The sequence below is a fragment of the Globicephala melas genome, chromosome 20 (assembly GCF_963455315.2).
Source record: "Globicephala melas chromosome 20, mGloMel1.2, whole genome shotgun sequence".
NCBI lineage: Eukaryota > Metazoa > Chordata > Mammalia > Artiodactyla > Delphinidae > Globicephala > Globicephala melas.
The window spans coordinates 46,419,292-46,434,964 of NC_083333.1; the positions used below are offsets into that span (position 1 = coordinate 46,419,292).

Genomic DNA, 15,673 nt, shown 5'->3' on the forward strand with positions numbered 1-15,673 from the left:
TAGACTCTTTACAGTTCTTGACAGTGTTGCCCCCATGAGATTCCTGGGGACTGGTCTGCCCACTTTGTTCTACCTCCCATCAAACTGGCTCCACCAAACTAGGAGATGCCTGAAGGAAGAGACCCCATCGCCCCACTTCAGACCTGGATGGAGGACCATATCATGTTCCCCTAACAGACTGGTATCTCCTTGACTCCAGCAACTGTATGCCATCAGACTGAGACTCTCCAGATCTGGGTTTGCATCCTCTGCCCTCTCCATACCCCTGACTCTGCCAACACACCCCACTGTCAGGCCAGGAAAAGGAGTCTCCCAAGTTTCTATGATTTTATTCCCTTCCCCAGCCCCAGCTCTCTCACACACATACAGAACATCCAGGAGCTACACCCAGCTCTTGCCCGAGTTCTGCTTCCTACAGGACTTTACACCATGTCCTCTGCTTCTCGGAGCTAAAGCAATGTGCTGGAAGTCGGTAGGCTGGGGAGCAAGGGTGAGGAAGGACAGGGATACAACAGAAAGAGAAAATAGTGATGGAAATAAACAATGCTTTAAGTGTTTTCTGTGGGCCAGGTAAAGTCTGGTACTGCACTGCCATCTCTGACTTACAGATAAAGAGACTGAGGGTCAGAAAGGTAATATGCTAACAGCTTTTATGTTTATGTGGTAAAGCTGGGATTTGACCCCAGTCTATTGGGGGCCAAAGTTGCTCTCTATCCCTTTAATACCTTCCCAAGAGAAAAGGTACTGTTTGGGGGTGCTTTTGGAAGCTCTAGAAAAGGCAACTATTCTGGGGTGGAACCCTATGGGCAGGTGGGGTTCTAGCCCCGCCCCCTCATAATCCAACAGAGGCCCTAGAGACCAGACCAAGTTCTGTGGGAACTCCCTCTCATCCCAGGGCCTGGTCAAGGGAAGAGGGCAGCACAGCTTTGGGAAGAATGGATAAACACGGTGAGTGGGGCCGGAGGACAGGATCTCTTGACTCCAGGGTGGACCAATCAACACATCACCATGGCAGTCCCAGAGTAGAAGCCCAACCTTTTCTCAGTTACCCATCCATGTACAAGCCCTCTTCTCTCTCTTTCCTGAATATTCTTGACATCTGCTCTCTCATCTTCACCTGCTGCTGTTCAGATCTTTTCTCTGGCCTGGACCACTGTAATGACTCCTAAGTAGGTCTCTCTGTCTCCTTCTGTCAGAGGGAACATCCTAAAGGATGGCTCTGAGTACATCCCTGTGTCAAAACGTTCAGTGGCTCCCCACTGCTGAAGGACAAAGTCTAAACTCCATAGTCTGGGCCCCCAAATCCCAACCTTCCTTTCCAATTCCTCATCCTCCCCAAATGTTCCCAGCACTCTTTTCTGGCTGTGCACTACGTCTGGCCTTTCACAACCAGAAGGCTCCTTCATGTGTTTTTCTAAATAAAAGTACAGTGGACCTTGGGAATTCCCTGGCGGTCCAGTGGTTAGGACTCTGGGCTTCCACTTCAGGGGGGTACAGTTTCGATCCCTGGTTGGGGAACTAAGATCCCACATGCCACGCGGCGTGGCCAAAAAAAAAAAAAAAAGTGCAGTGGATCTTGGTTCTCCACATTTAGCAATACCAAGAACTGACAGAATGTTTGAAACAATTTTTCTTGAAAGGTTTCAAAAGTCTTGAAATTCAGAGGCCCCTCTGTTACCTACCACGTCACCTGCCTGAGAGGGTCGGGAAGATGAAGGGGCATGATGTATGAAGAGGTTAGCCCGGTGACTACGTGCAGTTGGTGCTCAATACATGTGGGCTGGAACACTATATTATCATTCCGCTTTGTCTCCAACCTCTTTAATCATGATGGGCAGGGATCAATAGAAAAATTTCTAGACCTTTCCAGCGCAAACCCCAGGAATTGTGTCTTCCCTGCCCTCCTCCCCCTTTTTTTCATTACAAGTCTAGCTTCCCAGATCGAGCAGCCAGCAGGGCACATGGTGGGGCTGGGTCAGTGTTTGCTGAGTGAGTGGTGGACACCTACCGGCGGCGGCCGTGTTACTTTCACATCAGTCCAAGAACTTCCCGCCTGCCAGGACTGCTGCTTGGGGTTGTGGAGTTTGTGTCCTGAACACCAGCAAGGGGGACAGTTGTGGCTGAAATCCAGCTGGCGGTTCGGGTCAAGCCTAGAAGGAGGAATAGACGTCTTTTCCTAATTGGCTCCCCCCTAGGGCAGCCTTTTCCTAATCGGTCTGCCCATGGGGTGGGAGGGCAAGAAAACTTCTATTTAGTCCGCTCATAAGGGGCACTTTTCCTGTTTTGCTCATCAGAGGCGTCCATTTCTAACAGTGCAGAGGCGCTGTGTGCCCACCTGCCTGCCCACTCCGCCGCAGGTGTTGCTGGGCTTTCTTAAGGTATGGCCCACTTTGAAGACGGAAATCCCGTTCCATCCAGAAAACAAAATATAAACCACCTATTAAAATTCCAATCAGTGCACTTAATGTTTATTGACAGCCTGCACGGAGATCAGTCCCCACCCCGGAGCCAATTAGAAGGAAGGTGGTGATGAACCGCCATCTCCTCCGGGTTCGCAAGGCTCATTGCACCTGTTTGTTGATGGCTTCCCGCGGCCCCTGAGCCAGGCGCTTCAAACACACTCGATCTGATACCTGCCTTACAGTAATCCTTGGGATAGGCACTACTTTTTCCCATTTTACAGATAGGGGAACGGAGGTGACAGAAGCGACGTGATTTGCCCCGAGTCTTCAGCTAGGAAGTGCGGGGACCTAGGAAACCAGGCCTTCCTTTGCCCAGGAAATCCTGCACACTCTGTAACCCTCTCTTGGAATCCTGCTGGCTCCGGGCATCTCGTGCGCACCGTCGTTCGAACGCCTGCCTATTTTTGGGGGGGGGGGGGCGGTCGGTCGGGCTATGGGCAACAGTCAGGGTACCAGGGTACCCAGGCCCTTCACTGACATCCTCCCCGCCCCCCGCCCCCGCAGGCGTGAAGATCCCCTTGTGGAAGAAGGAGCTGGAGCAGCCCGGGACCAGAGAGGCAGAGGCGGAGGCGGAGGCTGCGGAGGAGGCGCCGGAGGAGGACGAGGAGAGGCTGCTGGAGGAACGCGCGGCCGAGAGCGAGGCGGAGGGCGGGGAGGCGGAGGGCGGCGAGGGCCGGGAGCGGGACTCCGTGTCGTACTATCCGCTGAGCCAGGAGTCCAGCATCCTGCAGGTGGCGCTGCTGCGGCGCGCGGACAGCGGCTTCTGGGGCTGGTTCAGCCTCTTAGCACTGCTCGGCGGCCTGGCCCCTCCCGCCAACAGGTGAGGGCGCGCCGCTCGGCGGGGGCGGGATGTACTGGCGCCAGGGCCCCGGGCGGGAGCTGGCGGCGCGGTGACCTGAGCGCCCCGGCCTCCTCCCGCAGGAAGCGGATCCCCCCGGAGGAGCCGTGCGTGCTGGAGACGCGGCGGCGGCGGCTGCGCGGCGGGGGCTGCGCGCGCTGCGAGATCCTTTTCTGCAAGAAGTGCAGGAACCTGCACAGCTCGCAGAGCTACGTGGCGCACTGCCTTCTGGAGCATCCGGATCTGCCGGAGGCGCGGGCTTCTGGAGGCGCGGGGGCTGCCGTGGGCCTTTGAGCGCCCCCCAATCCCCGGTCTCTGTGGCCCTCCATCCTCGCCTGACTCCAAATTCCCCGCCACCCTCTCCTCCCCCGCCCCGACGCGGAGCGCTCTCCAGTACGTACCTGAGAGCCGCCTTCCCGGAGCGCCCCACTCCGAGCAGCCCAGCAGGCCCACCGCTGATGACCGGGCCCACCTGTCATCAATGCGGAGCCCAACATCACCTGGAGCTCCATTCCTCCAACAGCGCCTCCCGAGGGCCCCAGCGCCCGGGTCAGCACGCAGTGCCCACCGCCCACCTGACTCGCGCCCCCTGGTACAGCCTCACGCTCATCTCTGGGGTATTTCACGTCCTTCGGGCCCGGTGAGCAGAGGCGTCGCCTAGAGAAAATAACCCCTCTGGGAAACTTGCCCCTTCCCTCAAATCATTCAATAAAGCCCCTAATCAAAGTGTCAGTGCCTTGAGGTGGGGCGTGGGATAAAGATCGACCCTCCTCCCCTTCCCCTGGGTTCAAGCCAGAGGGAAAAGGGCAGGCGGAGAGCCTCCTCCCTGCAACTCCCCCCGGAGAGGGCGGAACAAAGCACTTGCAGCCAAGGGCAGTCAAAGGCCATTCTCCCCACCGCGCAGAGAAGAAAATGAAGCTGCCGGGCCAGGAATGCCCACGGGCAGCTGAGGGCTGAAGCTGGCCGGACCTTCCTCCCCTCCCGCGGGAAGCCCGGTCTGGCTGAGGTCAGTGTGTGTGCAGAGGAGGCACTGGCAGGTGTGCAGGGGGCAGGACTAGAGAACCGGCCCCAGAAGCCGCTGAGACAGAAGACTGGGAGGCCGGAGAGCTGGGTCCTTCTCCAGGAATCCCAGCTATTCTAGGCCGGCCAGCGGGAGCTCCTGTAATGCTTCGTGTGTGGCCAGGAGAATGGGGCCATTGTGAGCACGAAGCTCTCCCGGCCTGCAGAGGCCCCAGCGACTGCAGCTGTGCAGACCTCCAGGGAGGCCCCTGTCCTCCTCCTGCCACACAGGGTCCTTCATCTGGCCTGGGGGATGAGGTGGACGAAGGATATTTTGATCTTTGAGGAGAGAGGCAGGGCCCCTCTCCCTATCACAACTACACACACGCACAACTCACTGGTCCCGGCTTTGACCGGAAGAACATGGTTGCAGCCTCCGTAGCATCCACACCCACCTGCTCTCACTGGAAACGTGTCCAAGGAAGGCTGCTTCCCCCCTCCAGGCCCACCAGCTGGGAGCACCTCTTTATTCCAGCCTTTCCCCCAACCCCTGAAAGAAACAGGGCCCGGCAGGCCTGCATCGGTCTCCTTCTTGTTCTGGGTCCTGACACCCCTGAGGTTGGAGACCCTTGTACTCAATCCATTCAGTCTTCCTGGGGGTGGGGCCTCTGATTAAATAAGACACAATCCTCCAAGGACGGAGCCGGGAGGCCCTGAGGGGAAGGGACAGTCTTGCAAAGTGGTCCCAACTTCTCCATTGAGTTTTGCATCCTTCCTGGTTGCCCAGCGCTGTGGCCTCATGGACAGGAACGGCACCTTTAGGGGAAGAAACAAAATCCCCAAGGCCTGGGGAGGAATGAGTCTTTGGGAAAAGGGCCGTGGGGTCTGGGATCCTTTTCGGCTTCTCGTTGAATTGATCCCACAAAGATCAATGTCTTGACAGCACAAAGACATTCTCCAGGGAACAAATGCAGATGAACTTTCCTGCCTGGACTTCTGCAGGGAGGCTCAGAGGCTTCCAGACAGGGTCTGCCCTTGGGGCTGGGGATACACGTTGGCCACGAGAGCGCGCCAGCAATTCACTAAGAGGTGGGGGCGTCTTCAGAACAGGGTGCCCCCCGAGTTGGCGTGCCAGCAGCCCATCCAGGGCAGCTCTGTGGCCCAGCGGCCCGAGGGCGTTGCTCGAAGTTTGGCCTGGTCAAGGCGCCAGTAGCGGTCGTCTCTGAAGAAGATGATGGAGCCATCGGGCCTGGGCAGAGCGCCGCTGACCTCCTCAGGGACACCGCCCCAGTCCTGCAGGCCTCGGGGGTAGTAGGGCTCCACCTGCAGCCCCCCTCGGGCCAGCACGTAGTAGCGGGCGCCCTTGAAGAGGATGAGGCGACTCAAAGGAGGGAAGTAGAGGGCAGCATCCGGGTGGGGGGGCAGGCCCCCTGCCCGGCACAGCTGTGGGGAGCCCCACACTGGCTTGGGGCCCTGGAACCTCCAGCATCGACTCCCTGTGGGACATCGGCAGAGCCAGCGTGAGTTGGTGCGCTCGCCCTTTGGTCCTCTACCCCACCTCTGTCCCCCCATATTCCTACTCCCCTTCATGTTGGAGTCCAAGGTGATCAGTATTTGTGATAATCAAAATAGATCAGTTGTAAACAGTAGAGGAGGGACTCTTGTGGCCTCCACTTCCAGCAGGTGTCCGCAGAGGGCAGGTTGCTCTGAAGGAACCTCCCCAACCCAGGCAGGAAGCATGCGCCCTCCCAGGGGAGTGGTAGACTTCAGGGAAGTCCAGGGGCTTTCTCCACGGCCATTACTACCAACAGTTCTGTGAGGGCAGGGAATTTTGTTTTGATCACTACTGTATCCCAACACCTCCAGCCGAGTTTGTAGAAGGCACTCAATATTTGTTGAATCAATGAATGAACACAATTTTCTCATACTGCACATTCCTCAGACATTATGTTCTTTTAATCCTCCTTCCCCAACAAGCCTGAGGGATTATTTTCCCCGTTCAACAAATTCAAGCTCCAAGAGTTAAGTGACAGGCCCAGACTCACACAGCCAGGAGTCCAAGGAAGGTTTGTCCTGCTGCATTGCAGAGCTCAGAGCCACCCTCTACTTCCCTCTAGACTCTTCTCTGAAACTCTCCCACCCGCTCTCTGGGACAACCGTGACACCTGTGCCCCCCAATCCATCACTAAAGGAATCTCCTGGGAGAGTTGCTGGGGCCACAGGTTCAGAATGGAATTGAGACTCCTCCCCTCTTTTGACCTTGGGCAGACTCCTCCCCTCTCTAGGCTTCAATTTTCTCATCTGCCCCAGGGCTGGTACCTTTGAAGAAGTAGAAGTCTCCATCCTCCAATGACACCGCGGCAGCCTCAATATGGGGGGGCAGCCCTGCCCACCTTTTCTGTAGTGGGTGGGGCTCTGAGACGTTGCCATCAGCTGTCACCTCCCAGAACTGGTTCCCTTGAAATATGTACAGTCGATGTTGCCCATCTGCCCAGAGACAAGAGAAAGTTGAGGAGTGACCATCGGCCTCCTGCCTTCTTTCCAGGGAAGGTGCTTCCCTAGAACCCAGCTTCCCAAACTGACGAGAGAGGATGCGGCAGAGAGGATACAGCAGGCACAGCTGGGGCAGAGGGGAAAGTGCAGGCGGAAGCAGCGTTTTGCTTGGCGTGGGCTTGCTACCCTGCAGAATGCTTGTGACTTGGGATTTCTGGATTTTATAATTCATCCCCCAACCTTGTACTCCAGCTCCGGAGACCCCTGGAGATGTGGAGGAGGAGGAGGGAAGAAGGAAGCAAGGAACCAGCGGGACCATCTTACCTACAGTGATTGCATCGAAGGAAGAGTGGCAATATTTAGGACCTCGGGTTTCGGGGCGCCTTCCTTGGAGTCTGTGGGGGTCCCAGGCCTCAAAGTCCGTGAATAGCTTTCCAGGGAGCTGGATGGCCCCTGAGCCGCCCTGGGGCTTCCCTTCACAGGGAAGGAGGGAAACGGGAGAGAACGCACACTGGTTGGGGGTGTGTTGAGTGCTCGAGACCTCCCCCTTGGTTCGTTTCATTATCTGACATGAGGGGCAGGGAAGGAGGGCAGGGGTGGGGGGTTAAGAATTGTCCTTGGTTGTTGGTGTTATAACCATAGCACCAAACTCAGAAGTCCTCTTTCCTGCCGAACAGTCTGGAAAAGGGTAAAATCGGAGTGGGGGAACCAAACAAGGGTTTGGAACTAAAAAGGGCAGAGGGTCCTCTTCCCTGAGTCCTGGACAATGCAGATGGCGTGAGGGCAGAGTTCAGGGGCCTGGGCTGTGATAATTACAGCAGTTATAATAATGACATCACTGTACTTCACTTATGAGAATGAGGCAGAGTCCTACAAGCTTAGAATTCGGCACCAGCTCCTGAATCCTGGTCTGCACCTTCCTAGCTGGGTGACCTTGGACAAGTTATCTAATGTCTCTGAGCCCCATCCTCCTCATTTGTGGATAAAAAGATACCTCATGGGTGTGTTAAGTGTCTGGCCCATGGTAGACACTCGTGAAATAGCAGCTATTATTATTACCTTTGTGTAGGTCTCTTAGACTACAAAGCATGTTCATATCCACCAGAACAACAGCCCTGGGAGGTAAGCAGCGCCTCAATTATTATCCCCCCACCTTTTATTTCCCCCAGAAGATAAAACCGACGACTCTAAAAGGGGAAGTGCTTTGCCCAAGAGCAACTGCTGACCCCGATGGAATGGTACTTGTTCCTAGGGATCCTGGCCCTGCCCACCACACCAGGTACTCAGGGTCACAGCCCCGGGCTGGGGTCCAGATAAATCTCTGGGAAGCACCAGTCGTTCATTCTGCGGGAGAAGACCTTGTCTAAGTCCACCGCCAGGCAGAGGGCCAGGCTTGGGGGAAAAGTGGGCATCAGCTCACGGAGAGGGAAATGTTGGGGGAGAGCCACTGGAGCTGGGAGCAGGAATGAGGGCTCTGGGGTCTGGGTGGGACCGAGGACTGGGTCTGGATGATGGGGCAGGGATATGCGAGGAATTGCGCAGCCCTGGTCGGGCAGGAATCAGCAACTGGAACGCAGAGGAGGGCTGTGCCCAGGAATTGGTTGGGATGATAGAGGCCAGGCATGCGGGTGAAGCACAGCAGGAGATGAGGTTTCTCAAGATTTGAGGGGAGCCCGAAGCTTCAGTATCGGGAAGGACCTGTGATGGGGAGGCCAGCTTCCTGCGCTTAGGATGGGGGATCCTATTTGAAGAGCCGGTGTCCGAGCCCTGGGGATCCCGGGGCGCAGGGGACAAGGGAGAGCGCAGTGGCGAGCGCGCCGGGGGCTCACCATACAGGCTCTGCACGGCCAGCACGTCGTCCCAGCTGAGCAGCGCGTCGCGGCCCAGCCTCTTGTAGTAGGGCGCCATGAGCGCGCGCGGCGCGGCCGAGTGGGTCAGGCCGAGCGTGTGGCCGATCTCATGCGCCAGCACCACGAACAGGTTGCGCCCGCGGCGGCGGCTCAGGGACCAGCGCTCGTCGCGGTCGAAGTGCGCTTCGCCGCGGCGGGGGAGGAAGGCGTGCGCCAGGGCGCCGCCTACAGGCGGCGAGGAGGTCAGGCGGAGCCGCAGCCCGCGACACCCCCCAACTTCCCACCGCCCGGCGCAAATGCCATTGGCGTGTGTATGGCTGCGTTTTTGATGAGTAATTTCCCTCCTAATTAAGTCTGGCAGAAGCTGAAGTGTGGAGCAATGAACAGATGACTAGGCTATGGGGCCTGGAAGCCTAAGAGGGAGCGTGGTGTACAAAGAGCACGGGGCCAAACTGCCTAGCTTCCAATCCCGGTTTTATCCCCTTACTAGCTGTGTGACCTTGGACAGATAGCTTAACCTCTCTGTGTCTTAGCTTTTAGATTTTAGATCTGAAAAATGGGCATGTTGATAAGGAAGTTGCTCCTCACGGGGTTGTTCTGAGTATTAAAAAGGGATGTGTGTACTTGTGTATGTTACATGTAATACTTAGTGTCTACCGCAGGTACTAACCATTACTTACTTTCGAAGAGATCTAGGAGTAGGGACAGTGGTTACCCCCGAAGGGGGCTTAATGAGACTTCTGGGGTGTTGGTAATGTTGTTTCTTGATCTGGGTGCTGAGTGTATTTATGGGTAGGTATAGCTTATTTATTAATAAGTACATATAGGGGGGACGTCCCTGGTGGCACAGTGGTTAAGAATCCGCCTGCCAATGCAGGGGACACGGGTTCGAGCCCTGGTCCAGGAAGATCCCACATGCCGCGGAGCAACTAAGCCCGTGCGCCACAACTACTGAGCCTGAGCTCTAGAGCCAGCGAGCCACAGCTACTGAGCCCGCACACCACAACTACTGAAGCCTGCGTGCCTAGAACCCATGCTCTGCAACAAGAGAAGCCACTGCGATAAGAAGCCCGCGCACGGCAACGAAGAGTAGCCCCCGCTCGCCGCAACTAGAGAAAACCTGCGTGCAGCAACGAAGACCCAACGCAGTCAAAAATAAATAAATTTATAAAAAAAAAAAAAAAAAAAAGGAGAGAGAAGCGTATGTAGGGGACTTCCCTGGCGGTCCTGTGGTTAGGACTCTGCACTTCTACTGCAGGGGGCACGGGTTGGATTCCTGGTCAGGAAACTAAGATCCCGCATGCCACGCAGCGGGGCAAAAAAAAAAAAAAAAAGTCTATATATTCTTGCGTTCTTTTACTCTTGCCTTCCCTCTGCCAGGGTCCTGTGTGGGTCTCTACTTCCCTGCTTCCCTGCTTGTAATAGGAGTGAGCAGAGGGAGATGGGCTGGATCAGCGATTCTCAAGCTGGTAGTGGGCCCCAGATGCAATTCTGCAGTTTCTAGGGTCCTACCCCCTCACAATTCACTTTCTGCAGGAGTCGGCAGACAGCACTGCAATGATGCTGGCCTAGAAGCCCTGAAGTTCCTTCTGGCGTTGCCTTCTTGGAGCCCAGGCCAGAGGGGACTGACAAAAGTTGGGAGGCTGCCTTTAAAGGGAGCCTTCTGGGGCGTGGAGAGCTGGTCACTTGTAGGAGGAATACATGCTTCTAATTTTGAATATGCCCCAAGCTGTTTCGAGCCATGTAAGCCCTTTCTGTTTAACCCTCACAATAATCCTGGGAGACAGATGGGCAGGTTTCGAAGGGAGAAGACATGAACTCAGACAAAACACCTCTCTCAAATCAGAGAGCTGACTCCCAGTCCAGTGCCGTCTTAGTGACCAGACTCCACCTGGGGACCTGGGTATGGATATCAATGTCTCATGGAGATATCGTGGGTGAAGTGAGTTACATGCAAGCACGTGTGGGTGCTCCATGTGGATTCTTGAAGAGCCTAAATCTCTCCCAGTCCTACCCTGGGTCTCAGCAGCAGGGCTTGGAAGTGGGCTTTGCTCTGAGTGGGCTTGATGGAAAGCAGGAGACTGCAGGGGAGGTGGGCCCCAAGTACCCAGGGGACACAAGGGCTTAAGTCCCCACCCTGAAGGGGCCTGATCAGGTCTCCTCACCTCACTAGTGGGGAGGAGATGCACAGATGGCCTGCATTCAGGTTGTGAAGGCTAGTGTTGGGCAGAAGGGGAGGAGAGCGGTTTACATTGCAGCCGTAAGCCTTTAGGTCAGGGGCAGACAGTCTGGGCTGTGGGTGTGTGAAGCAGGTGGCAGGGAGAGGGTAGAAGGCCTCTTGCCCTGTGGCAGTGACTGTGCAGTGGGTGGTGGGAGGGCGGGAGTGGGGTTGTGGTGGCCTCTGGATGTTTTTAGAGCCTTGGTCTGGAGAACATTCACTCCTGGAGAACAAGAGAGGCACAGGCCTGACTAGAGGCAGGGGATGGGTGACAAGACCCCAGAAGGTTCTCCCAAAAGAGATAATACTCTTTAGAGTTTGCAAAGCACTTTTCATGGAGAACCTCATGTGACCGTCCCTTCAGCCATGAGGCACCTAATAGGGCAGGGACCACTGTTCCCATTCTACAGATGGGAAGACTGAAGGTTCTTCAGAGGGGGCTGCAGCTTGGCCAAGGCCAAAGAGGGAGTGAAGGCTCTACTGCCCTCCCCAGACTGCCTCTCCTAGTTGGGTTTCCCTCCTGCCGTGTGGGAGAGAGGCTCTGTGTCAGCACCTGGGCCATCGAAGGCGTTGCTCAGCCCGTCGTTGTGGTCCCCTTGGAAGAAGGTGAGGCGGATGTCAGCGGGGCCTGTGGCCGGGGCCTCCCAGAACTCCAGCGCCGAGACGTTGCTCCACAGCTGGAAGGCGGCGCGCACGGCCCCCCGAACTGCCGGCTCAGGCAGGTGCTGGGGCCAGTTCACCAGGCGGTAGGAGAGATGCCGCTTGTACCATTTGTTGCCTGCCACCCAGAGAGGCCGCATCAGTCACACCTGCTGCAGAGCCTGGGGCTGCTCCCTGCGGACTCTTTTGATGCGGAGATAGGTCCTCCTCCAGGAAGTCCCTGATGTGACGGAGGAACCACAGCCCAAATGGGAAGTCCCCTGTTTGGCTGTGGAGACACTGCTCTCAGACTGACAAGACTACGCTTGTCCTGCACGGTCCCTACTCCAGTGGCTCGACCTGGCGAGGTCCCAGTATGACAGGGGATAAGCAGCCTCTACCCAGGAAGAGTCCCCAACCTGAAGGAGTCTCGGGTCTGGGGCCATCCTCCCTACAATCTGGGCTGAGCTGGAAAACCGTGCTGCGTCTCTTGCTGGCAGCGAATCCCAGCCCCTGTCTACCGTGTCGGAGTGGAGCCACGGGGGCCACAGCCATGACTGCCCTCTCCCCCTTCCTCCTCTCCACCCCTCACACGCTCCTGCCAGCTCCCTTTCCCGTGCCCTGGGCCTGCTGCTGACCAAAGACCACAAGGCCCATTTATTCGAGGTCCTTCTCTGACCTCTGGCCCTCCCCCTCACTTCCTCAGGGACTCTGCAGAGCTCTGAGGTGAAAACAAATAAGAACAAAGGGTGTGTTTGTCACTGACCGAGAGAGATTTTTCCATCTCCACTTAGTTAAGAGTTCCTATTCCTTTGCCTCAAACTGCAGTTCCTCCCTGAGGCCTGAGACTCTGGCCTCTTGCCCGAGCCCCAGGTCAACCGTGTCCCTCTGCAGCTCGCCTTGCACCCAGGACCAGGGTGCTCAGAAGGTCCAGATCCCAGAGTTTTTCGTGGGCTATTTCTGAGCCCTGTAAGCTCAGGGGCTGAAACTGTGGAAGACTTACAGCTCTGGAGGCAGGACTCCCGTGAGCAGCCGAGAATCATGCTGCCTTTGGGTCTCAGTTTCCCAAATGGACCAGAGTCCCTGGAGCGTGGGTGATGAGTGGGCAGGGCAGGCCTGGCTGTGCTAGGAGGCCAGGCCAGAGGACAGGGCCCCCTCTCCCCTTGGGGGGCAGGTGAAGGTTCAGATCTCCTGCCTTTTTGTCCTGGGGGTACCCTTGCCTGAACCAGGCAGGAGGAGTGTCGTCACGGACGTTTGGCCACCGCCTTATCCATCTCTCTGCTCTAGTTTGCTGAAATTGAGGCCAGGAGGAAGGGCCTCAGAACGAGTGAGTGGCGGGGCTAGGCCCTGAGCCCAGGCCCTGACACCAAATCCAGTGCGCCGGCCACTGTACCACACAGATAAGCAGGCCCGTTTGCTAAGACTCAAGGCTTATAAATTTGCCTAAACGTCCCTCCTCTGGGTCAAAGCAGGGGCTCTGCGCAAGCTGAAATTCTCCTGAATTCTCCAGCTGGCAGAAGAGCTGAGCACACTTTCCCTCCCCCTCCATCCTCCATGGAAGTGGGGTTGGGGGTGTCCCTTCTCTCACCCCTTTGGGCCTGGCAGCCACCCAACCCCTCCCAGCCAGTGACCAACCCTCAGGGAGGGAAAAGGGAAGGATTCTAAGGAAGGCAGAGGAGGAAAGCCTGGAGGAAGGCCAGAGGCGCCGCCTGAGGGTTCCCGAGGTACCAATAACACTTCTCATTGAATCGTAAGTTTCACCAGGCACAGGGCAGGCTGGCGCTGGGCTCTTTCACACCCTGCTATGGGTGACCAACTCTCAGACTCTCCCCCACCCCCCACAAAACCTTCAAGCTTCTAGAAAAGTGTGAGGCAGCTCCTTCTGCCTCTTTGCAGCTAGGGAGGCACCTCACTCCATGGGCAAGAAGTGGGGAGGCTAGGGAGGACAGATAGGACTGGTATTGAGAGACTGATTTTCTTTGAGAGTAGAGCTGGATGGGGGGGGTCCTTGGTGGGGCTGCTGGTGAGAAAGGAACCGCCTGGCCAGCAGCCTGAGCCCTCATCCCTGTCTTCTTGTAGGTCTGTGTCCTTGGAGCAGGCTGGTCACTTCAGGCCCCCGTCCCAAACTCCCGACCAGGCAGGGCTGGTTTCCATGGCAACCCTCAGGCCACAGCAGCACCTGGCACTGCAGCCACCACACCCTTGCTCCAAAATTCAAAAGGGAAGAGGGAAGGAAAAGGAGATGGGGAAGGGCAGAGAGCTAGACTCTTGCCTGGGGTCGGGGGGCGTGACCCTGGGATCCTGACTCCCAACAGGCAACTGATACTGTGGAGAGAATGTGGGTTGAAATCCCAGCCCCTTTGCTTACAACCTCGCGTATCAAATTACAGACTCTCTCCAAGCCTCAGTTTCCTTACTTGCAAAGTGGGGTTGGTAAGACTCACCTCCTGGTAAAAGTGAAACAGCAAATGAAAAGGCAGCACAAAGCTGCTTGGCATGTGGTGGGTGCTCAATAAATATCCCTGCTCCTTCGTTTTCCATCCAGATACACCCACCCTCCCCGCCCCGGGGCTCCCCACCTCCACCAGCTGTGTGAGGGAGCAGGGACCTTGAAGATCAGCCCTGCAGGCAGAGTCCCGAGCTGGTGCTTGGAATGAGGCTGCCAGCTTTAGCAAATGAAAACGTAGAACGCCTAGCTCAATGTGAGTTTCAGATAAACAACAAATACTTTTTGTAGTATAAGTGTGTGAAAACAAAACAGTTACGTTGTTCATCTGAAATTCAAATTTAACTGGGCATCCTGTATTTTATCTGGCAAACCTGGAACCCAATTTCATCGGTATAGCATTGACCCACATAATGGAAAGTCACTGGCCTAGAAATCCACATCCCGTTTTAAGCCCCTACCCACGTTCTGGGTTTTTTCACATCCGGCAATCACACAGTCCTCCCAGTGAAAAGGCGGCTTGCCCACGTTCTGGCTATGTGGCCCTGGGAAAGTTGCTCGAGCTGCTTGTCCCTCATTTTCCCCATCTGTAAATGAGGATACTAATGGTACCCATCTCATTGGGTTGTTATTGGATTAAATGAGTTAATCCATTCAGAACCATGCTTGGCACGATCATAAAGGCTCAGTGTGTATTAACTGTTATTATTACATTTTCTTTCCTAAGGCATAGGAAGTGCTTGGTGCCTGCCAAGCTCGCAGCTCTTTTCTAGGGAATGTCTTCCCACCCAGGAGGGAAAGAATTCAAGCTGCTGTGGTTCATATTGTGAATAAGAGAGAAATTCTCTGTCTAGTCTGGCCACTGCTGTCTGGACCAGGGGTCAGTGTCAGATAATGAGATGGAGAGCGAGGTGCCTTAGCATGAATTTCCGTCCAAAAGGGATGTTCCAAATTGGACAGTGACAAACGGACTCCATCAGTTCCTCCCTTAGGGCATGAGAAGAAGAGATGCTGCCTGGAGGAAACATCCCTCATGCTCAGGTCATATCCTGAGTGCCCAGGAAGCATTGTCTCAATTCTCTGGGACACCGACTCTAGGCTGGAAGTGTCGCTATTGAGACTATCCGGGGCTGCCCCAGTTTCCACCATATTCTCACAACAAGCCCTTCCCCTTAGTAATCAGCGCCTCTCCTTTGCAACCTGAACGAGCTGTTTCCGATGAGGAAACAGAGCAAAGTGACATGGCCCGGGTCACACAGCTAAACTCAGAGCTCTGGATCCAGGGACACTGCTCCAGTTCACACCGCTCCCCCATTCTACCTTGTCCTTCCCCTCTGCCATCCAGAAACACTGGGGGATGCAGAACATGTTGACACCAAGGACATCTTGAGCCCAGAGTCTGGACCCCATCGCTCCTCCTTGTTTTATCAGAATGCGGTCATACAGTACTGGGGACCCAGAGTGGCTGGATGTGTAGACACAGTGGAACTGGATTGGCAAGTACCTGGAAACAGACATCCCCCAACAGCTGAGGGGAACAGGTCACAATTTCCTTACGAATTAGCTAAGAAATAAAAAGTGTGCCACTTATTCTGTCCATAATGGGTATTGTCAGCCAGAGTAGTTAATGCAAATTAAAAGAGGCAATGGCCCTAAGCGCTCACAGTAAAATGAATGAGATGAGAACCTGACTGAGCAACCCCATCTTGTTAGGAATCTTGAAAACTG

The 15,673-nt window shown here is 55.7% G+C and overlaps 2 protein-coding genes across 8 annotated transcripts in view; one reads left to right on the plus strand and one right to left on the minus strand.

Annotated features, from left to right (window-relative positions):
• The first annotated feature begins 802 nt into the window (after positions 1-802).
• Positions 803-4,009, plus strand: C20H17orf50 (chromosome 20 C17orf50 homolog). The gene is made up of 3 exons (XM_060291242.1): positions 803-810; positions 2,779-3,282; positions 3,384-4,009. The coding sequence occupies exons 1-3, from the start codon at positions 803-805 to the stop codon at positions 3,592-3,594; spliced, it is 723 nt and encodes a 240-aa protein (XP_060147225.1). The 3' UTR covers positions 3,595-4,009.
• MMP28 (matrix metallopeptidase 28) overlaps positions 2,086-15,673 on the minus strand; it is a 33,592-nt gene continuing 20,004 nt past the window's right edge. For 4 of the 7 annotated variants that reach the window (XM_070044557.1, XM_060291156.2, XM_060291157.2 and 1 more), the window contains 5 exons: positions 11,414-11,638; positions 8,622-8,867; positions 7,117-7,266; positions 6,619-6,786; positions 2,098-5,795 (listed from right to left, as the gene is read on the minus strand). In XM_070044557.1, coding sequence (XP_069900658.1) covers positions 5,401-5,795; positions 6,619-6,786; positions 7,117-7,266; positions 8,622-8,867; positions 11,414-11,638 — 1,184 coding nt within the window. In that variant the 3' untranslated portion in view covers positions 2,098-5,400. Of the gene's footprint in view, positions 5,796-6,618; positions 6,787-7,116; positions 7,267-8,621; positions 8,868-11,413; positions 11,639-15,673 lie in introns of all 7 variants that reach the window. The other 3 variants (XM_060291161.2, XM_070044558.1, XM_070044559.1) reach the window with 3 other exon arrangements.

What these genes read in the sequence shown, in the direction of transcription:
- C20H17orf50 (XM_060291242.1), top strand. An exon ending in CTGGCCCCTCCCGCCAACAG is followed by an intron (nt 3,283 to 3,383) that starts GTGAGGGCGCGC and finishes CTCCTCCCGCAG; the next exon opens with GAAGCGGATCCCCCCGGAGG.